Source organism: Helianthus annuus, chromosome 16 (genome assembly GCF_002127325.2).
Source record: "Helianthus annuus cultivar XRQ/B chromosome 16, HanXRQr2.0-SUNRISE, whole genome shotgun sequence".
NCBI lineage: Eukaryota > Viridiplantae > Streptophyta > Magnoliopsida > Asterales > Asteraceae > Helianthus > Helianthus annuus.
In genome coordinates, this window is record NC_035448.2 from 204,260,283 (window position 1) to 204,283,138 (window position 22,856).

At 34.5% G+C, this 22,856-nt stretch overlaps 3 protein-coding genes across 6 annotated transcripts; 2 read left to right on the top strand and 1 right to left on the bottom strand.

Moving 5' to 3' along the window:
* The first annotated feature begins 1,990 nt into the window (after nucleotides 1-1,990).
* On the top strand, nucleotides 1,991-9,280 carry LOC110915662 (nijmegen breakage syndrome 1 protein). 4 transcript variants are annotated; one of them, XM_022160393.2, is made up of 13 exons: nucleotides 1,991-2,144; nucleotides 2,654-2,707; nucleotides 3,594-3,846; nucleotides 3,944-4,029; nucleotides 4,537-4,667; nucleotides 4,908-4,954; nucleotides 5,250-5,358; nucleotides 6,109-6,195; nucleotides 6,743-6,905; nucleotides 7,006-7,415; nucleotides 8,125-8,186; nucleotides 8,750-8,852; nucleotides 9,083-9,280. In XM_022160393.2, the coding sequence occupies exons 1-13, from the start codon at nucleotides 2,108-2,110 to the stop codon at nucleotides 9,134-9,136; spliced, it is 1,596 nt and encodes a 531-aa protein (XP_022016085.1). In that variant the 5' UTR covers nucleotides 1,991-2,107; the 3' UTR covers nucleotides 9,137-9,280. The 4 variants fall into 4 exon arrangements, 3 of the variants coding, with proteins under 3 accessions (XP_022016085.1, XP_022016086.1, XP_022016087.1); XM_022160394.2 differs by having other exon boundaries at nucleotides 7,009-7,415; XM_022160395.2 differs by lacking the exon at nucleotides 1,991-2,144 and adding an exon at nucleotides 2,174-2,281.
* Nucleotides 9,281-15,573: 6,293 nt separating this feature from the next.
* On the top strand, nucleotides 15,574-16,536 carry LOC110915664 (NDR1/HIN1-like protein 6). Its single transcript, XM_022160396.2, has one exon. The coding sequence runs from the start codon at nucleotides 15,672-15,674 to the stop codon at nucleotides 16,440-16,442; it is 771 nt and encodes a 256-aa protein (XP_022016088.1). The 5' UTR covers nucleotides 15,574-15,671; the 3' UTR covers nucleotides 16,443-16,536.
* A 2,233-nt stretch (nucleotides 16,537-18,769) lies between these two features.
* LOC110915665 (sm-like protein LSM8) lies at nucleotides 18,770-22,616 on the bottom strand. The gene is made up of 6 exons (XM_022160397.2): nucleotides 22,460-22,616; nucleotides 20,753-20,842; nucleotides 20,581-20,621; nucleotides 20,412-20,486; nucleotides 19,701-19,753; nucleotides 18,770-19,074 (listed from the first exon to the last, which is right to left on the bottom strand). Exons 2-6 carry the CDS (start codon nucleotides 20,787-20,789, stop codon nucleotides 18,984-18,986), a joined length of 297 nt encoding a protein of 98 aa, XP_022016089.1. The 5' UTR covers nucleotides 20,790-20,842; nucleotides 22,460-22,616; the 3' UTR covers nucleotides 18,770-18,983.
* Nucleotides 22,617-22,856: the final 240 nt, after the last annotated feature.

Here is a 22,856-nt window from a genome sequence, read left to right on the forward strand (position 1 = left end):
GTCACAGCACCACAATGATAACTACACTTGAAATATACTCACAACTGGTATATACTCAGTGTTTGAATATAACTTTGGTTCGTTACAGCACCACAACTGTAACTACACTTGAAATAGCCTACCATACAAGAAATATGTTCAGTGTTTGAATATAACTTTGTTTTCAAAAGTAATTATATTAGAAGGTTGACAAAAAAACCTAAAGTCGGACGCGCATTTCACTTTAAAAAAGTGAACGAACAAAAGTTATTCGCTCACATGACGCCGTGGGAGTTTGTTCCTGTTTCCCGGTACTAAGGTGTTCAAAACACAAACTTAAAAACTTTTGTGGCAAAAATCAGAACTTTACAAACTTTACAATCATAATGTTGGCAAACTCAAAACTTTACAAAGTATTGTATCTAAGGTGTTCATAACATAAACTTAAACACTTATGTGGCGAAAATCAAAACTATACAAACTTTACAATCATAAAGACATATGTGACCAAAATCAAAACTTTACAAAAAGAGCCAAAGTACAAAATTTATAAACTTTCTTGTGCCAGTTGAAAAACCTATAACTTTCATGCACTAACCAAACTCTAAAAAGTTCCTCATTTAAAAAAGAGTAAATTGCCATTTTAGTCTATATGGTTTGACCAAAATTGCCACTTTAGTTCAAATAGTTTTTTTCTTGCCATTTAAGTTTAAATAGTTTTGTTTTCTGTTATTTTAGTCCCTGACTTTTGTCATTTTTTGCCATTTTCATCGACCACCACTACCTCCCACCACCCACCCCATCACAACCTTCTATCATCGCCACCACCTGCCTGCACCGTCATCAACCCCCACCCACCCCACCACCATCACCACCCACCAATTCCACCACCACCGACCACTTTTCCACCACCCACGTCATCAACCAACACCACCGCCATCATCGTAAAACCAACAGTCTGAATGATTAAGTGAACCATTAGGTGTTGAACCAGTAAGTAAGAGGACTGAACCATTAAGAGTCAGTATAATGCTTAACTGTTCAGAGGCAAATGTCTGACCAATTCAGATTAGAGATCTTAACCATCCAGTATAACACTTAATCATTCAGAGGCAATGTCTAAACCATTTAGACATCTGCTCGCGAAACAAACAGTCTGAATGATTAAGTGTTGAACAAGTAAGTGCATGTTTGGCTAAGCTTTTGCAACCAACTTATTGACTTAATCAAAAAGCCAATAAGGAGTTTTAGTGTTTGGCAAACACAAAAATGCTTTTTAAAATGACTTTTTGAATAGAAGGAAAAAGAGTTTTTGAGAAGTTAACATGTTGTGACTTCTTGATCAGCTTATGACTTTTCAAACATCAAATTACCAAATTACCCCTTATAACACCCCTTTTAGTCATTTTACATCAATATGCTAAGCCAAACACTTTTTAAAAAACAACTTATTGACTTATTGGCTTTTCCCACCCATAAGCTAATCCAAACACTTTTTTTAAAAACTCCTTTTCAAAAAGTCTTTTTCCCAAAAGTCCTTTTCTCAAAAATCACTTTTAAGTCAAATAAGCTTAGCCAAACATGCCCTAAGTGGTCTAAACCGTTAAGAGATTCACTAAAAGGTAAACAAATAACCATTTTTCTAACTCGTTCGAACCCTACAATTAAACCAAACCCCCAACTCCCCAAGTTGGGTAGGGGTGAGCAAGTTTAGGTCCGGACCGAAAATAACCGAGAACCGAACCGAAAATATACCCAACCCGACCCGAACCTAAGTACCTAGGTATTTAGATCGGTTCCAATTTTTCATATAAAATAGGGTCGGGTCGGGTCGGTTCTCGGTTCTTTTCATGGTGAAACCCGATTTGGACCTATGGACCGGAACCGACCCTATATTTAGGGTAGTGAATCGGTTCTGTATTTTATGTTTAATCGGTTCTCGGATCGGGTCGGGTAATGGTCGGGTAGGGTCGGGTTTTTGCTTTTGCTCACCCCTAAAGTTGGGTCATCTTTCAAACACAAGAGCGAGAGCCGATAAAAAATCTGGCCATAGCCCATAAAAGTGCATATTATTCTCCCAAAACCACTGTCAACGGTGCCAACAATCTCCAAACGAACTACCGTAAACATGGTCTGGGGCCTCTTTCCGGTCGATCCCATCCCAGGTTAATCTTACATTCTTCAAATTTCCCATTCAATATTACCCGTTCATCAAAATCATAACCACCCACCAATCTAATTTCTTCTGTCATTTCGTCGAACAACTTATGCGCACTTCGTAGAACACAAGATTATTCAAGTTGTAAGCAACCATAGTGGATTAGGACTATTGGGTATCTTGCATAATCCACTAGATGATTTCTGGTTGTCGCAAGTCGCTGCCTTTTGTTCTTGATGATTGAATTGTTGGAACTATTTATGTCGTTTGTTTGTGGCATATTACTCGACTAGACTTGAATTAATCATAGTTTTGTGAGTTTGTTTTTATCGATTAACGATACCCGGATTCATAAGCATCATTGTTTTTGAATCACACATTTTAAAATGTTCCGGCTTTAGTGAACATGACCATGGTAAACTTACAAAGCGGTTTATGCATCTATACGTGCGTTATCGTTATATGATATTTAAAAATGAGTGGCATGATTTGTACTAAGGTTATGTTCATTTGCAGGGGAAGAAAGTTATTATTTCTTTAGCAAAGGGACCTATAAAGTGGGACGAAAAGGTAATCCGAATAGTTGATTCGTATCTTTCATATAGCTTCATCTTTGTCATCTTTAAACTATGCAGAGTAAAGAACATTAGTTCTTATGTTTCTGTTGTATTCCCTGCATAAGGGGAAAGTAGGATATTAGAAATCGGTCTCATATCTAGCATGGTTTTGACATAGTTGTTAAAAGCCATCGCCTCTTGCGCCTAGGCCCATTTTTCAGGCAAGGCGAGGTAGTTGCGCTTTAAGTCGAGGAAATTGCGCTTTAATTCTCTAAATGATGGTTCAGGCGTAGATTCCAGCGAGATTCCTAGATTCCGGAGAGTTTCCGGCCAAATTCTCTAAATTCCGACAAGATTCTAGCCAAATTTCTATTTTTATCCAAGGAAAACTACTTTTCTACACTAATACAGTAATATTTTTTGAACTTTTGGTTCTAAATAGATGATATATAGTTTTATATAATAGATTTTGTTTATTTTATTTGAAGAATAGTATTCTTTTTCTAATACATAATATAGTTTAACTTTTTTTCATTATGCGCTTAATTTTTCTCAGGCACTCGCTTTTTTTGCGCTTTGCGCCTAGGCCCCAGGCGAGGCCTATGCGCCTTAAGTGCGCTTAGCGCCTTTAATTACTATGGGTTTTGAAAGTAGGATATAGCAACAGTTAAGGGGGAGTCTGTTGGTGCAAAACCAAGGCTTGTAATCGTCGCTATTTATGATACGCGTACGATTTCAAAATGTAGACTACAATGCTTAAACTTATGTGATTTCAAAGTTAAATGTCATGAACATGTACGTGCTTTGGATGCATATATCGATAGCCTATTTGTGATAACTTATGAACTTGCTTGAAGAGTTGCAACAAGATTGCTAATCTTGCATTGTTTGTTGCATAGGATGTGATGTCATTGTTAATAAAGATAAAGGCGTCTCGCGGGTCCATGCGGAAATAGTCATTGATGAAATGATTTCCAAGGACAATACAACAAAGAAATCATCCGAAATTCGGATCAGAGATTGCTCAAAGTACGGAACATATATTAAGAGGCCCGTTGGATCAAAAGAAAAGGTTCATGAATTTCCAAATAAAGAGACAACATTGGATGATGCGGACCTTGTTTCGTTTGGAACTGGTAATGCTACTTACAGGTATACTATGTGTATTTTTTAAACTATTTATTTCCATTATTTAAAGATTGTATTTTTTTTAAACTATTTTTTTTAAAACTTTTTTCTCACATTACAGGTTTAGTTATGTTCCTCTTGTGTTTTTTCTTTGTGGGTTGGAGCCGGGTCGATCGAAAGAACATAACGAGAAGATTTCATCCGTAGGTAGGTTTATATGTTAGATACGAAACCTCTTAAATGATTATATTATATTTAAGAGTAAACTGCCATTTTGGTCCCTATGGTTTGGTCACTTTTGCCAATTTAGTCCAAAACTCAAACTTTTTGCATCTGGGTCCCTGTGGTTTCAGTTTTATTGCCATTTTGGTCCAAAAATGAAATAAGGTTATATTTGTCTTATAAAATCCTGCTATTTTGTCATTTTCCGCAGATGCAAAATGATCATTTCTTTTTTATAAATAAATATCATATTTTATAAAACAAATATGACCTGATTTGCCCCTGAGGAAAATGACAAAATTGCAGGATTTTATAAGACAAATATGATCTGGTTTCATTTTTGGACTAAAATGGCAATAAAACTGAAACCACAGGGACCCAGATGCAAAAAGTTTGAGTTTTGGACTAAAGTGGCAAAAGTGACCAAACCACAAGGACTAAAATGACAGTTTACTCTATATTTAATGAACAACATTACAAAATGGCGTGCAGGTGCTTCTATGACTAATAAATGGAACGCAAAGTGCACACATGTTCTTGTTGATGATAATGCATTGCTGAATGCTGATATAGTTGATGCCGTAATGTCTAAACGGCATTTTGTTAGTTATAAATGGATAGAGGTATCTTACTTTCTTTTTTGTTAATTATTTGTATCTAATTGTACTGCATGCATATGCACATTGACCTCATGTCACATGTTTCGTTGCTGATTTAATTTTACCAGTTTTTTTTTTTTTTTTTTTTTTTTTTTTTTTTTTTTTTTTAATGGAAGTTGTTCGTTTATAGATCAAAGTTTTAAAAAGTTGTATGAAGTCGTAGTACTAGTTGCTTATATTTAAACTTTTTCTGTTGTTTTTTAGTTACTTGCAGATAAACGTATTGACACTACGATCCCGGATTGCAATACGTAAGTATCAACTTATGCTATCGTGACTATTTTTGCTTCAAACTAGAGGTGGCAATTCAACCCGTTTACTTATGAATAAGTTGATCTGGTTGTGTTTTATCTCAAAACGGGTCGAATGTGTCGAATTAAACAATTTATCTAAAAGGGGAACATATCCAATATGTTGAAAGTCGGTCAAAGTCTATTTTGGATGCAAACAACCTTGTAAATTGTTTTATTCAAAGATCTTGATGATTATAGTAATAATATTGTTGTTTCAGCCGAAAACCGTTTTGACCCGTCAGTAAACCTGCAGCTATGCTCCAACGTTGAAGTTGCAAGGGGTCTCTATTAAAGTTGTTGAGCCCGAGTCTCGAGAAAATTGTTTAAGTGGATACACTTTTCTGCTGGAGTCATCAGACAAGGTAAGCTTTTATAACACACATACAAGCACACACATATATATATATATACATACGCATGTGCATTTATTCTGTAAGATAATAACACAGTTTGGCCAAATACTTTTGATTTCTTCGTTATCTAAGGCTTTTTAAATCTGAGGTTCTCTCTTTTTTTTAAGGCAAATTGGAAAATAATAATCCCATCTTTCTGAAATTGGCCGATAATAATCCCAAGTCAGTTATTAGCCAATAATAATCCGACCTCGTCCAATTTTTTTGTAAAATAGTCCGCCATTAAAATAGCTTAACGGAGTTAAGTTTTTTTCCGAATTACAAACCGATGTTTTAGGGCTTTTGATCAGAACGAGGATACGAGTCGATTGATGTAAAACTTACCTCAAAATACTGCACCCCAACCCACGAAAACGGTGCTTCAATTCTGGTGTTTAACTTCCAATTAACAAAATTCAAGCCATTTCGAACACAATTTCGAGGTAAGTTTTACATCAATCGACTCGTATCCTCGTTCTGATCAAAAGCCCTAAAACATCGGTTTGTAATTCGGAGAAAAACTTAACTCCGTTAACCTTATTTTAACGGCGGTCTATTTTACAAAAAAATTGGACGAGGTCGGATTATTATTGGCTAATAACTGACTTGGGATTATTATCAGCCAATTTCAGAAAGATGGGATTATTATTTTCCAATTTGCCTTTTTTTAATCTTTTATTTTTAGTTCAATGATTTCTTTTGTTGTATCATGCCTTACAGTATAAAGTTAAGAAAAAGTTGCAGTCATTACTTGAAGCCTTTGGTGCAAAAGTTATTCCCGTTGGTGAATTCGTTCCACATAGTCAGGTTCCCATCTCTTCATAATAATCCCCGTAATTATATATTTTAGAAATACTTCATCGCGTCATAGATTAATTATAGAGTAAACTGCCAAAATGGTCCCTGAGGTTTGGTCACTTTTGTCACTTTAGTCCAAAACTCAAACCTTTTGAACCTGGGTCCATGTGGTTTCAATTTTGTTGTCATTTTCATCCAAAAACAAAACCTGGTCAGATTTTTCAATTAACATCCAGCTTTTTTGTCTTTTTCCTCCCTTTTAATGAAGGGCAAAATGGTCAGATTTTTTTAATTTGTTATAATAAAACCTTAAAAGAACATTTTGCCCTTCATTAAAAGGGAGGAAAAAGACAGAAAAGTTGGATGTTAACTGAAAAATCTGACCAGATTTTGATTTTGGATGAATATGGCAACAAAATTGAAACCACAGGGACCTAGATTTAAAAGGTTTTGAGTTTTGGACTAATATAACAAAAGTGACCAAACCTCAGGGACCATTTTGGCAGTTTACTCTTAATTATAATTATTTGTGTTTCTTGGAAAAATTATTTCTTAGGGTGTGGAGGATGATGAGAAGAATCGTTTTGTACATGTAATATCTGAAGATAATTCTGTGTGCTCCAATGATATTAATCATCTACCGAAAGTTAGTGAAATTAACTTAGTATCCGCTATTTTATCCGGTCACCTGGATGCCGTTATCCTTGTATCACCACCTGGTAATATTTCTTATTTATGTATTAAAAAAATTAATTTACTTTTTTTTTTATATTTAACGGTTCATCAATTTATCACATGTAATTTAATTTCCAATTGCAGTAGTTGTCACATCTACGTGCTCCACCGATGAGACAATAGTAGCGGATTCCGAACCCGAAGTTGAAATCACATCGGTTTATACATCGGGAATCAGGAAAGTAGAATCTGTTGCAGATGAAAAGGAAATAACATTTGTTCATAGTGTAGATTCTGTTACCGTAATGGAAATCGATCCAACGAAATTCATTGTTGACAAAGATACAAGCGTAGATGATGTTAGTGCAAAGTCAAAAGATGGTCAAAACGATGATGGAATGTTGCCTCGAGAACGTAAGATTGATGTTGATGAAGGTAGTGAAATGGGGACTTCGGATGTAATTTTCAGCCAAGATTTGATCGTTCGAAATTCAAATTCACAACCTTCTTATCAGACAAATCATCAAGTTTTGAACTTTAAACGATTCAAAAAGGTAACTTGGTTTCATTATAGTTATCTAGGGGTGCAACGAGCAGAGCGGAGCCCAAGCTCGGCTCGTTTATTTTCTATTAATCAATATATTAAATATAAATAATATAAATAATAGAATCGTTTAGGCTCACGAACTCGATAACTGAAGCTCGGGCTCGGCTAGTAAACAAGTTTAAATAAGCCTGGCTTGGCTCGTTTACCAGACAACTTTAAATAAGGGGCAAATGTTATTAAATATTAATAAAAAACTAATATTACACTAAGGCTCGACGAGTCTGGCGAGCTTCACATACCAAGCTCGAGCTCGGGCTTGATAAATAAATTATCTTTATTTTAGGCTCAAGCTCGGCTCGTTTTGAGCTTTTTCTCGAGCCGGTCTCGAGCAGCTCGTGAGGCGATCGGCTCGTTTGCACCCCTAGTCATCTTCATGCATGAACAGTCCAGTTGCATGATTTGAAACGGCTGGTCCGAGTCGTTTTTGTTCTTTATAAACAGTTAATGTGTTAAATTATGATCACAAAAATCATATTGTCCAAACCTTTGAATAGAAACGATTTAAGAGGTTACATGTATTAAAAAGACTTTAAACGACCTTCAACATGTTTTAACCCATTAACCGTTTATAACTAAACGAACCAAAATTTTAACCTCGAATGACCCTTTTACGACATTTTGGGTTTGTTAACAACGATGGTATTATTAACTTGCAGACGGCGACCGAATCAGGAATTGGTTTCCATAATCTTGTACCTTTTTCAAAGCATCCTTACAAGTATGATGGATGACATATCTTTGATTTTGTTTTCGTTCTTTATGTTATTATTGTTGTTAATTGTTACTAATAAAAATAAGAGTAAACTGCCATTTTGGTCCCTGAGGTTTGGTCACTTTTGCCACTTTAGTCCAAAACTCAAATCTTTTGCATCTGGGTCCTGTGGTTTCAGTTTTATTGCCATTTTGGTCCAAAAATGAAATCATGTCATATTTGTCTTATAAAATCCTGCAATTTTGTCATTTTCCTCAGCGGCAAATCAGGTCATATTTGTCTTATAAAATATGGTATTTATTTATAAAAAAAAGAAATGATCATCTTGCCCCTGCGAAAAATGACAAAATAGCAGGATTTTATAAGACAAATATGACCTGATTTCATTTTTGGACCAAAATGGCAATAAAACTGAAACCACAGGGACCCAAATGCAAAAAGTTTGAGTTTTGGACTAAAGTGGCAAAAGTGACCAAATCACAGGGACCAAAATGGCAGTTTACTCTAAAAATAAAAATAAAAATAAAAACTGGAAATGTTTTTTGTAATTATATTTGAATTTGTGGCAGAGGGTCTGAATACGAGAACGAGGAAGTAGCAGAGTCTTTGAAAGAAGAAAAGAAACGTAAACAGCGAGAGGCTGTTGCAGAAGATCTATTCAACAATGCAAAGGTACAGTTATATTTGTGCCAATCCTATTTTTATTTTATAAGTAATTAACTAAAATATTCACTATTAAGCCAAAAATCTTTTAAAATAAACTGGTTTGCGAGGTTGTTATCAGTGTAGTTTTTAACGTTTGACCCGTTGGAGATAAATGTAACAGTAACTTAAACGGATTAAATTAGCCTGTTAAAAGGTAAATATTTTTAATAGTGACTGATTTTGAAATAATGTTTTAGGCGAAGCAACGTGGAGCCGCAGGTTTCATATCGGGCCTTTTTAAGGGAAGATGATGTACTTGTATGACAAATTTTCGTTTATTATGTGTAATTAGCATCTTGAATTGTTGCTAAACTAAACATACTTACTTGCAAACATCAACCAGTTTAGGGAATATAATGTTCCTTCTTTGTGGGTAAAATTTGTTTTTTGTTTTTTATTATCTTATTTATTTGTATATTAATTTGTTATATTTTATGTAGGTGTGGTATGATGCATCATGCATTACAGTCATTACAAATTAAGTTATACTAGTAATAATAATTACACTTGGTTAGTCTGGTTAATATTACGTGATTATACAATTGAGGCGGCTTAAACCAAGTCAGCTTCTAGATTTCTTATAAACAATAATAATAAAGATATAATTTATAGTTGGAGTTAAACGACTATAAATATAAATTTATTTGAACACATATATATTTTTAGATGCAATTTATTATTCTTTCGGTACAAATGATATAATAATATTTTTAATCAATTGATGAGAAAAAAGTTATGTTAAAGAAAATATGTATAAAATATTATCACCATGCTACATTGGTGATGGAATAAAATGATGTAAAATAAAATGCTTCTTTTTTGCAAGAGGCTTTCAACCCTTTAATATTTAATGGCTAAACCTTGTATTTTTATTACATAATCATCGGTTTGGTTGTAACGAGCGCTTTTAAGTGTTTGGGAGATACATATACGATTCAAGTAACTTTATAAAGATTTATGAATAAACATCTATCGAAAGGTTGAACCAAACCGATTAAAAGGTTAAATCCGGATAACCCAACCAGTCCACAACAAATAATCGCCTATCACGTTGAAGGTAAATTAAAAGTGAGACCCCTCGAAGGATGGGGCCAACCAAACCGATCCCAATGGCATACAAAGAATTATGATAAATCAAGTTGTTCTTGAGTGTGCTAGAGATTGTAAGCCAAGTTACTTTTTAAATACATAAGTTAGATAATATAGTAATTGTTGCTACAACAAATACAAGACCAAGGATAGTAACGAGACCTACGAGGTAAAAGGGGTCAAGGGTTTCAATTAGCCTAACGCAGGTCGTGGGGTCTCTCCATGTTTGCAGTACGTGGAGTTGGATCGAGTTGTTATTATTGTTTTGAATCCTGGATTGAAGGATCTTCAACCCAGAATGTTTATGTTTTATTGTTGTTTAATGCTTAAAGTCAAGAATAGATTAAGCAAGGTGCAAGATCCAGAGGGAGGGAGAGAGGAGAATATGGTGTGTTTGTTTAAGTCAAATGTATCTGCTATTTATAGAAGAAATGATCTTCTATAAGATGAAACACTTACTCTCGATCCAAGACTTCAGTGGAGGACTTGCCTTTTTTGATTAGTGAAAGGCTTTTGACCTACGGATAATAGAGTTCACTCTCCCACATGCGCCTGTTGCTACTAAATGGGAGAGTTCACATGTAAAGTACGATGTGACTGGACACTGACTCGTTCCTTTTCCTGCTTATAACAACTGCTTACTTTTAAACCCTTTAGGCTTTCAACCTTTTAAGCTATTTTGAGTTGTGATCAGTTTATTAAGCTTTAAGCTACCCATGACATGAGTAATCAAAACAAAATCCTACAACAGATGGATGTGATCTTTATAAATACTTGATGCAAAATCCTATCGTATGTGGACATGTTTCTTTTTTTTTTTCCTTGGATTTTGCGTGGACTTTTTGCAAGTAAATAAAAGTTATAGTGTAAGAGATAACACTTTAATGTTTAATGGTCAGGTAAATACTAGAGATTATCATTGCAACACCTTGGTAAGATCTCTTATTTTCTCAATAACTTTCGTATTGATCACTAATCACGACTGTTATTGGCAATGCTCACCAAGTTATCTTTTCACTAATGTTGGTGGTAAATTGGTAATCGCCATTTTATCTTCTCATTAATGTTGCTAGTGATCACCACTTTTTTCTTTCTTACATGCATATCACTACATATAACTAAGGGGCTGTTTGACAACTTCTGAACCAGTAAGAGGTCTAAATGAGTTAGAGGTAACTTTTTAATGGAATCATAGGTAACCTTTTATTTTAATGAACCAAACGCTCTTACCTTTGACCGAATCAGAGGTAACCTCTTAATGGAATCTTTAATAGGTTACCAAACAACCCTAAGTAGTGTTTACAAAATATACAATTAAACACAAGAATTTTTTTTTAGTTTTTTTTTGTTTTTTTGTTTGTTTTTTTTTTTTTTTTTTTTTTTTTGTGGTCTCTTGGATATTTTGATCTTGATATGAAAGATAAAGATGGAGAGAGTTTAAAATCACGTTTGAAAAAAAATCATTTTTTTATGTGGCAATTTGTTGGCTTAAATGTGAGAAAGGTGTTTGCTTAGATACAACGAAAAATCAACATTTGAAAAAAATGTCCACTCTCTACGGTTGATCCACGACATGACAGTGCGCCCTAGCAAACGCTACACTTTTTCAAATGTGTGATCGTTTTTTTTTAAGTTTTTCAAATCATTCGACTGAACATTGCTATCCTAAAATGTATTAAAGTCGACCATTTTTTTGTACGTGATTTCAATCACTTGGTGCATATTTCTAAGATGACATGTGAAACTTCTGGCAAAATCTAAATGGTTGAGTCTTTAATCAAAATGGAGATTTTAAGTTTTTAAGACTCTAAAATACGTCAAGTTTTTAATCAAAATGGATATTTTAAGTTTTTAAGACTCAAGCATGTCAACTTCCTCCCTCTTATGTAAGGTACTTCCGTCCTATTCTTTTTTTTTACGTTCAATGCTCCCAAGTATTTTATAAAACCTAAAGACATCTATACACTTTTTATGAGATAGATCAAACAAACGTTAACTGGTACCTTTCGCACGAAAGGCAATACCCTTCGTGCGAATGGGCATCCCTTTCGCACGCAAGGAGATTGTTTTATGTGTTTTCGTTTACGATTTCATTTTTGTTTGATGTCAGTTCATCAGTATCATGGATGAACACCAAGCAGTTTTCTAGTCACAAAGTAAGTTAACCCCGCCCAGCCTCCAACACTTGGTTTACACCTTCTATGTTGAATTGGCACACCTGGGTTGTCCTTACTTGACTGTTTGGCCATTTTACTTACTGTTTTCATTTTGTATAACAATTTTTAATAATGTATTATGTCAAATCAGTTTACAATTAAATTTTACGCACGAATCCGCGTTCAAACAGACCAGTCGCACGAATGGCTACTGTCATTCGCACGAAAGGGCTCCCTTTCGCACGAAGGATCTGTTACTTGTTTTTTTCGTACTTTTTCTTATTTTAAAGTCTGATCCGAACCTTCTCACATCAGAATACTCACACCTTCGTTTACCCATTTCAGGGTGACTTCAGCGTACCAGCTCCCGTCTAATCCACTCTCAATTTTCATGGAAATCTACGCAAAACTGTGAGTATACTTGATCCTTTTTTTTATTTTACACACTTTGGGCACAACATGTACACTTATACAAAAACACGCAAAACTATTAAACATGTTTACGAATCACACTCTATCCACTATTAAACATGAGACTTGTTTATACTTGTTAATCTCGCATGCTATGTTTACACGTGTCTATATGCTCATTAACTTTGCAAGCTTACGTTAACAATTATAGCGCTATAGGACTAACGCCCCGCCCGCATTCTTGTGGTATTGTTAAGTAAAACATCATTACACCCTCTTCGTTTCGACGATGTTGGGTAATCACGATTGCGTTAAACTCTGGTTTGACATATAGCTTACACTTGTGTAGTATGTTAGTAACACGGTATACAATTATCATGTTGGATATGAGCACCATGAAACATTTTCACTATCATGCTATGTATTCAAACTTGTATGCTCGCCAACATTTTGTTGATCATATTTTAATATATATTGCAGGTTGATAGATGATGATCGAAGAAACACAGTTAGGGTAGACATAGATACTCACTTTAATGAAATAAACCATCATTTATGTTTTGTGATGTTGCTACAATTCGATGTATTTGTTTTGTTGACAATGTATGCAATTTAGTATTCATGAAATTTTGATTAATTAAATATTGTCACAATTAGCGTTATGATGCTACGAGCAATCTTGTTTTCGTCTCACTCTGATGTTTCCGTCATCGGTTGGGGTGTGACAGATTGGTATCAGAATTATAACTATAGAGAATTAGGATTAATTGCTTTGCTTTTGACCTAGTCTATAGTTTAAAAACATTTTCTTGTTTGTGATTTAAACTAATTGCATTCTATCTTAATTACTTCTATCTATTTCTTTGGTCTCAAATATACATGTCTTTTCTAAGATAAACACAATACACACTTGAAGACTTGAGGAAGACACTCTTATTTCACAATTGAAACGACTCACCAAAATAGGGGCGATTCCCACATATGGTGACGACTTTCAATCCGCTATACTTGTTATTTTGCACAAAATTTACCATCAAGTTAGGAGTGATATCCATATTTTGATGAGAGTTTCCATTTAATAATAATAATAATAATAATAATAATAATAATAATAATAATAATAATAATAATAATAATAATATAAATGAATAAAAAAATGTAAAAAGAGTTTTGGATCAAAATGGCAACAAAACAAAAGATATGTGTAATCTGACCAAAATACCCTTGAGTTAACTGACAGTTTTTGACAGAGTTACTAGGTTGGATGAAAATGGCAAGAAAATGAAAAACTCAGGGACCTAGAGGAGAAAAAAACTACTTGAACTAAAATAACAATTTTGAACAAACATCAAAGACTAAAATGGTAATTTACTAACTTAAATACAACACGATTATAACATCTGTGAAGTTGGTCGTAACATTGAGGAATTTAGCACTTTAAGATACTCTATAACTATAGTTGTTGAACAAAATTTACACTTTAACATGGTCAACACATATTATAAAAAAACAATGATTATAAATATCTATTTATAGCTCTAAATAATGAAAAAAAAAAAAAACTCCAAAACCAAAATAATGTTATTAACTTTAAATATTTATTTCTAAGTAGTAAAACACAGGATTGAAAAGTTCGAATTAATATGATGATGATGATGATAAATTCATTGGATGAAGTATATAATAACTTAAATATTCAAAAAGTTACTTAAATTAATATAAAAAAATATCCTTAATTTAAGACTAAGTCAATAGTTCCCCACACGTCATTATTTAAATTAAAAGTGTAAAAATAACACCAAGTCTTCAAAGGTAGATAACCCAAATAAGCCTCCATATCCTTCAAGGTTGTACCTATAACCCTTGACGCATTACCATGTTGTACAGTACAACCACACAATGCAGTATTTAAATGGCGGAAAGGATCAGGCAACAGAAGAAGAAGTTTAAATGTAAACACAATGCAAAACCGTGTATAAAAAACATATACCAAGAAAATGACTGCTCAACCAATTCACAAACAAAGTCAAATAAGTAAGCTTTCAGCCCTTGCACTTTCACCAAACTACAAAATTCATCCATGTATTTTGCATTTGGAAGTGTTTAGCGATTCCGTTATATTCCACAATAAAATTCAGATGCACAAAGCACACAAGTCTGTTTGAGACGCACCTTGGCGCGAGGTGCACTCAGATGAAGTTCACCACTTGAAAAGCGCATGAGGCGCACACATCGGGAGCGGGGAGCACCATAGGCAAATTTTGCATTAAAAGGTTATATATAGAGCCTTTTAGGTTGTATATATATGTAATTTATATATTAAATCGTATATAGAAGTTATTTATATCTAAATTGTAAGTGCATGGTGAGAAACCTACCAAAAATATATATAGAGAGTTAACTGTTATTTTCATCCATATGATTTGTCCAATTATGGTAGTTCAGATCAAATTTCAAATTTGTACCATTTCCGTCCCTAACATTCTTAAAACATGTCAGTTTCGTCAAAAAAAAAAAAAAACATGAGTGAATTGTCATTTTCGTCCACGTGGTTTGTCCAATTATTTGATTCAACCGTAGTTTTTTTAGACGAAATTGGCATGCTTCAAGAATGTCAGGACGGAAATGGTACAACTTCGAAATTTCGCCTGAACTGGCGTAACTGAACAAACCACAGAGACGAAAATGACATTTAACTCATATATAAAAGCCTTATGCCTCGTGTACACAATGTGTGCCCTATTGTCGTGGTGCGCCTCATGTTCTTTGAAACCAAGTTAATCATGTATTTTTTTTTTTATTATTTACAAGTTAATGGTCACATGCTCTAGAGTCTAGACAACGTTTTGACATAGGAAAACACAGGGTTTTGTAAAAAAGAATCAAAGATGTTAATAAATTATCTATAATCTAATTAGTACAAAATGTACAAAATCCACAGTACAAGGTCTACTTTGTAACATTTACTTACCTATGACTTTTATCTACTCATATCTTTCTTCAAGTCTTATATAACACAATCATTCATTAAAGAAGAAAAAAAAAAGTGTTCTACTTTACTTGCTTCTTCAGCTAAGCACCAAAATATATATATAACAAACAACATAGTGTTGTTCATCTTCTCATTCAAATGGCAGATCACCAAAGAATCCACCCCGAAACGGTCGAGCCGCCGACGCCCGACCTAGAATCACAACAAAAGCCCACCGCACCATTGGTACCCCGAGGCTCATCGCGGTCTGAAAACGGTCACCCAACCGAACCACACCCGCCTTTCCAGCGCACCATCCCGATCCAGTACTCCAAACCACCAAAAAAGAAAAACTGGTGCCGCCGGTGCCTATGTTGTACACTTTGTGTAGTATTCACACTCGTGATTCTTATAGGCGTGTTAGCAGCAGTCGTGTACTTTGGGTTCGATCCAAAACTGCCAAAATACTCGGTTGATGGTATGACCATCACTCAGTTCAATCTCAACACCGATAACTCGTTATCGGCTCAGTTCAACGTCAACATTACAGCGAGAAATCCCAACACGAAGATTGGAATCTCCTACGAAGGTGGATCAAAACTGACCGTGATCTACATGGGTACGGTCCTTTGTGAAGGAGCATGGCCCAAATTCTATCAGGGCCATAGAAACACCACCGTATTAAACGTCCCTTTAACGGGTCAAACTCGAGATGCTACCGGGCTATTAACCTCGCTAAATGCCCAGCAACAGACCGGAACAGTTCCTTTAGTGCTTAGAGCTAAAGTTCCGGTGAGAATTAAGCTTGGTAAGTTAAAATTACCCAAGTTTAAGCCGTTGGTGAGGTGTCGGGTGAATGTGAATACGTTATCTACTGATAATGTTATCAGAATCAGGGATAGCAGTTGCAGTTTCAAATTTAGGTTATAGATGATGTATAATTCTTTCGATTTATTTCCCGTTGTTTTTCGGGAGGGTTGTATTATTATTATTATTATTATTATTATTATTATTATTATTATTATGTTGTTATATTTGTTTTGTTTATTTCTTGATTTGATATTGAAGAGAAAGAGGAGGATCGTAGATCGGTTTTTCCTCCCTTCTCTATGTTGGGATTCATATGTATCTTAGCAGGTGTTTATGATGTATGTTTTGATATAAATCATATAATAAAGATTCTTATTTGTTTAAGGCTTTAAGGAATCTCATTTTTCTTTTTGAACGGGATCACACCCACATTGCATGGGTCCCTAGTCCCCCTCGGGTGAGGCATCCGAGATTGACCATAGGCGCTCCACGAGAAAATTTCCAGCCGACAGCCACTTGACTGCCGTTGCAGCCTCCGCACTCGAGAGCCGGAGTAACCGCACTGTAATAGAAAACTCGTGTGCGGCTCAAGACTCGAACCCGGGCTATTACGCACTCAAGGCTCTTATCCATCATTGCCATGACCCCTCAATCAAGGTTGGGGTCATTTACCCCCAAATGCAGCAGGTGGGGATCGAACCTGGGTCTCCAAGGAAACCCAAAGTTCTTTCCACCACTCCACTACAAGTGGGGGATAATTTAAGGAATCTCATTTGACCCGTTAGAAAGAAACAGAAGATCCAATTTAGTCAATCAAGCCCGACCCGTTTAAAAGCTTACTGTTGTAACCCGAACCTATTACTAAACGGTCATTTTTCGCTAGGTACATAGCACGGTGGATCAACATAAGGTTTAGATTATGCATTATATAAGGCCCTCATATAATCCGAAAAGAGGTCAATTCATAAGTTTAAACTTTAAACCACTCCTATACATACCAAACTAATTATATGTATTATATATATTGTTAGTGATGGACGATGAGTAGTAATTTTAATTTTATAATAATACATAGTTTTTTATTATTTTTTTATTTTTAATAACTTATTTTTAATTTTTTTCTTTTCTAAAACCATATATTTCCTATACCATTTTTTAATAATTCTTTTTTCCTTTTTTAGAACATAAATTATCGATTAATTTGATACTTGTTTAATAATTTACGTTTATAACTTTTTCTAAAAACTTACGTACGTCGTTATGCTTGATTTTTTTCCGGACATTCCGTTATAAGTTTTGTTAAAAACGAAACTGTACTTATATAAAGTATTTATTTGGTATCATAAAATAGTACGATGAAAAGCTAAACCGTTCTAATGGTTTGGCTTTCTAAACAACATGCTTTATTTTCAAATCATGTTTGTTTTACATTATTTGCTCGGATTCGCCGCAACGTGCGGCGACAAAAAAACTAGTTCACATTATCTATCACTTTGCAGACTAATTCAATATGTAGCATCAGCAATAGCACTTTCAATGTATCAAATATGTAAAAGGGTTTGGTATCTATAGTTAACAGGATTAGTTCAATAACTACACACACACATAAGAGAAGTATCTTTTTTATTGTCATTGGTGGTTTTTTTTTTTTTTTTTTTTTTTTTTTTTTTTTTTTTTGTGCCTTTTAGGTTTCATTCTAGTCCCACCAATTTTTTCAAATCAAACAAATTTTATAAAATTATACTAGTACTCGTAGTCTTTTAATTATATCATAAAATCAACGTTTTTGAAGTTTGATTAACTATGCCTATGACTGTGCGTCCAACACTTGTGTGTAACAATAGCACGTGTGACTGAAGTACCTTGGTTTTAAAAAGCACGAGATGCCTCGATGTGTTTAGGTCCTGAAAACTGAGGTGTGAGACTAGCTTTATGTACGCGAAGAGTTGCTCTATATACAACCAAAAGTTGCATATGAGCCTTTAAATCAAGTAAGCCATTCATAATCATATTTTTTTTTATATATCAGCCTCCTTGACCTTATGTTTGACCAATTTTGACCCACATATACATGAAGTGTCGCCTCAAGGCCTAGAGGCATTTTTCCTATCGCCTCGCACGCCACCCGGTTACAATTTACATTTATTGTTGCCACAAATGCATTTACCTTTCACTTTAAACGTTTCTCCGAATTTAAACCATCCTATACATACCAAATTTCTTAATTGTTAACATCATCCATCACTTTGTGACCAAGTAAAGGTTTTGAAAACTATAGTTAACAGGATTAGTTGAGTAACTTTTACACACACACACACACACACAAAATGCTCACACCTATATGCATGTATGTACCTCACATTCACATACGCATGTCTATACGTGTGTGTACATATACTTACGTATACATCTTCTCTATCCCTAGGAATGCATAACCAACAAGAAAGGAAGACAAAAGATCAGCACATGAATTCTTTAGCATCCTTAGAACATATAAAGAAGTTCTAGTACACAGTCCAATTTCAACTAAAAGCTAAAAGAATCCACACCAAGACATATAAGTTTTCAAGCCGATAAATCCAATAACGTTTTCTCAAGTAAATCATTTACTTCCTTTAAAAAACACCATTGCAATTACGCAGCAGCATACCATGTAGCTCATTAATGAATAACAGGCTTCAGAGGATGAGCTCTCACTTCCGACAAATCCAAGCTTGCGTCAAGTTCTTCATCTAGCTCCCCAATAATGCTTCTGAAGATACAGACAATAATAATAATCAATTAGTCTCGCAAACTATATATTTAAAGCGGCAAAATGAGCAGGTAAGGTAACAGGTCGAGTTGGGTTTACATTTTTAAACGAGTTAAATGTCATTTTAGTCACTGTGGTTTGGGTCATTTTGCCAGTTTAGTCAAAATGTTTCATTTTTCACCTATGGGTCCAAAAATGTTTCACCGTTGTTGCCATTTTAGTCCACTGGGTTAACTTCATCCATTTTTTCTGTTAACGAGAAGGCCAATTCGGTCATTTTATATGGCTGAATTGCCCTTCTATTTAACAGAATTACATATGAAATGACCGAATTGGTATTCTCGGTAACAAAAAAAAAAATGGATGAAGTTAACCCAGTGGACTAAAATGGAAACGGTGAAACCTTTTTGGACCCACAGGTGAAAAATGAAACCTTTGGACTAAACTGGCAAAATGGCCCAAACCACAGGGACTAAAATGGCATTTAACTCTTTTTAAACAATACTAGTTAGTATCTAATTGCAAAAACTATACTACACCAATAATGATTTACATTTTAATAAAATGATATATGAGGTTTTATCGAATAAAAATACACTTTGGGTAACTCGTTAAAAGAAACATACATGTTATCACCCCTTATGATGTAAAGACCCAAAACAAGTTGTTGAACTCCTTCCTGCAAATAAATGTGATCAAAATTGGTCAGTCAATAAAACAAATATAAAATAAACGCAACTGAGTATTAAAGATTAGGCAAATTGGAAATAAATAATCCCACCTAACTCAATTTGGCCGATAATAATCCCAAGTCAGTTATTGGCCGATAATAATCCGAACTGGTCGACTTTTTTTTTTTAAAATAGTCCGCCGTTAAAATAGCTTAACGGAGTTAAGTTTTTTTTTCGAATTACAAACCGATGTTTTAGGGCTTTTGATCAGAACGAGGATACGAGTTGATTGATGTAAAACTTACCTCGAAATACTGCCCCAACCCACGAAAACGGTGCTTCAACTCGGGTGTTTAAACTTCCAATTAACAAAAATCAAGCCATTTCGAGGTAAGTTTTACATCAATCGACTCGTATCCTCGTTCTGATCAAAAGCCCTAAAACATCGGTTTGTAATTCGGAAAAAAAACTTAACTCGGTTAAGCTATTTTAACGGCAGACTATTTTACAAAAAAAAAATTGACCAGTTCGGATTATTATCGGCCAATAACTGACAGACTTGGGATTATTATCGGCCAAATTGAGTTAGGTGGGATTATTCATTTCTAATTCGCCTAAAGATTAAGTTAAGAATCTAAATATTTTTTGTGTAGAAACTGAACGAACCTTTGTCGAATAAACTCGTTCATGCGATTCATCCAGAATTATGTTCGTTGCCTGATCAAAACCTTTGAGAATACCCTGAAAGCATACAATGATAATTAATCAAGAAATTAAGTGCAGATTAAGGTATATCAGTGATCCAATAAAAATAACAAAAATTAATAAAACTCACCACTATGTTTCGTCCATCATTTGTGATGACTGAAATGAGTTCTGTAAAGAAAGATTTTTATTATAGGAACAATAGATCATTAACGTTAGAAGAAACAACTCAAAAGTCAAAATAAAATGAATCTACATTAAACACTAATGAAACAATAATCATGTCGAGATCATAAACTTACGGTCAACAACAGATTCAAGCCCAGGGCCACCCAGCATTTTTGCAGTATCACAAAAGCACCAACTTCCTTCAAATCGCTAGTGATTAAAGCCTTTAACGAATGAAATACAACAAAAGCAAATATCAGTATGAGGGACAGAAATAGTTAGCCAATTTCGATAACTTTTTCAAAAAAAAAAAAAATAACTCGTCAGTATATAACTTGGCGGTCAATTGTCTTTTTTACCGTTTCATTACGAGCATAAAGATATAGATGCTTTCAATATTGGTCCATATCTTGGTTTAAAAAAGCGCGAGGCGCTCCAAAGCGTTTTGGTTCCAAAAACTTTAAGCGAAGCTTCAAGCGCGAAGCGAGAGCTTCACGTATACGAAGCGCTCAAAATAAAAAAAAATATTGTACACATCAATATGACCTATTCTACTTGTTAATCAATAATAAGCACAAAAACATGATTAAAAAACACACTTAACACATAAAAAAACATAGTTAAAACATAAATTAAAGTCGAAACACACTTAAAACATAAACATAAAAATAGTCTTTAATCAATAATCATCATAATCAAGTACGTATTCATCTCCATCAAAACATGATTAAAAACACACTTAATCCGGAGGCCATTATGATTTCTAAACCATCATCGCTTCGCGCTTAAAGATCGCTTCAAAACGCTTCACGTGTTGTAACGCTTCAGACCAAAAAAAGCGCTTTTCCAAACGCTTCAGCGCTTCACGCTTAAAGCTCGCTTTTTTAAACACAGGTCCATATTGCCGTAAAAGTAGAAATACAAGTTATCTCTGCAAAAACCATTGGAAAATAGCGTTGGGGATTGTGTAAAATCTGAAATCTTTAACTGTTTTGTTGGAGTGATAGACAAAGCCCACCAGGTTTTTGTTGGTGAACTAACGAAAAAATTCTTTTACCCATTAATTACATAATGTTATAATAGTAATGTGTGTTCATATGTTAGCGTGTGACTCTGCACAGTGCACAGACATGCTGCTTACCAGTATAAACATTATATTGACTTTGATTTTATGAGTGTTGGGTTGAAACCGGACCAAGCCTGAACCTAAAAATTCTGGACCGTAATAGGGTGGGTCAGTCTCGCTCTTTTCGAGTTGGTCTCGGGTTGGGCGAGGACTGAATCGTATGCTAAGATGGTTCGTTTCATATGTTTTATCAATAACTTATAAACTATGCTCCCAATATAAAACACAACAAACATAACTTAAACGATTCCAATCACAAAACTCGGAAACTTTTTCGGTTTTTACTCAGACTGAACCTGGACCAAACCGAACCCGAATTCTCCCCAAAATTAAAACCAAGAACCAAACCGAATCTGCTTAATCAGTCTGGTCTCAGTCGGTTACCCGGTCCAACCCGAATCCTGCTCAGCCCTAATCCCTAAACAGTCAAAAACCTACGCAATCAAATTCTAAAGAAAACTAGGTCTCAAACAAAACCTACATTCCATACATATACGAACGTACCAAAGAGTATAAGCATCTATAAACCCTAAACTTAACGACACTGCCTCATAATATTAAGTGTTTTACTCAATCCTGTAATATGAAATCATTAATGGAAACAAAATAATGGCATATCAGAGTGTTTATTCATTGGGGACTTTCATCAAACAGTTGGCATGCATATTAGGTTAAGGGGGTTTTAGACGATAACAACAATTTCTGTATAATTTACCTCGTTAATTGTGGGGATAATACCCAAATAGAGTGGAAGACAACGTTGTTGCTGCTTGCTTTCTTCAGGTGTCTCGCTATGAATTGAATTCGGGTATGGAGGTTTTAAGTGTAAACAAGAACATTGGTCGCACTGTTTGTTCAGGAAGGTCACGGGAAGTAGGAAATATTGTGTTTACTTTTTAGGGCTTTTAGTTTGATATTGCGTACAGTTTGGCCCTTGATCATTAGTTTAGGCCTAGAAACCCCCCTAACTTTTCAGTTTGCTTGATGATTATGAATAGTTACAAGTAGGTATCTTTTTAATTTTTTTTATTATTTAATCAATAGAACATTTTGGTATTATATATATATTTTATATATATTAGTGGTGAAGGGTCATGAATAGTAATATTGGC

What these genes read in the sequence shown, in the direction of transcription:
- LOC110915665 (XM_022160397.2), bottom strand. Translation starts at nt 20,789, where the DNA reads ATGCTGGGTGGCCCTGGGCTTGAATCTGTTGTTGACC. An exon ending in ATGATGGACGAAACATAGTG is followed by an intron (nt 20,487 to 20,580) that starts GTGAGTTTTATT and finishes GTATGCTTTCAG; the next exon opens with GGTATTCTCAAAGGTTTTGA. An exon ending in AACGAGTTTATTCGACAAAG is followed by an intron (nt 19,754 to 20,411) that starts GTTCGTTCAGTT and finishes ATTTATTTGCAG; the next exon opens with GAAGGAGTTCAACAACTTGT.
- LOC110915662 (XM_022160393.2), top strand. Translation starts at nt 2,108, where the DNA reads ATGGTCTGGGGCCTCTTTCCGGTCGATCCCATCCCAG. An exon ending in CGAGAAGATTTCATCCGTAG is followed by an intron (nt 4,030 to 4,536) that starts GTAGGTTTATAT and finishes AATGGCGTGCAG; the next exon opens with GTGCTTCTATGACTAATAAA. An exon ending in ATCTATTCAACAATGCAAAG is followed by an intron (nt 8,853 to 9,082) that starts GTACAGTTATAT and finishes ATAATGTTTTAG; the next exon opens with GCGAAGCAACGTGGAGCCGC.
- LOC110915664 (XM_022160396.2), top strand. Translation starts at nt 15,672, where the DNA reads ATGGCAGATCACCAAAGAATCCACCCCGAAACGGTCGAGCCGCCGACG.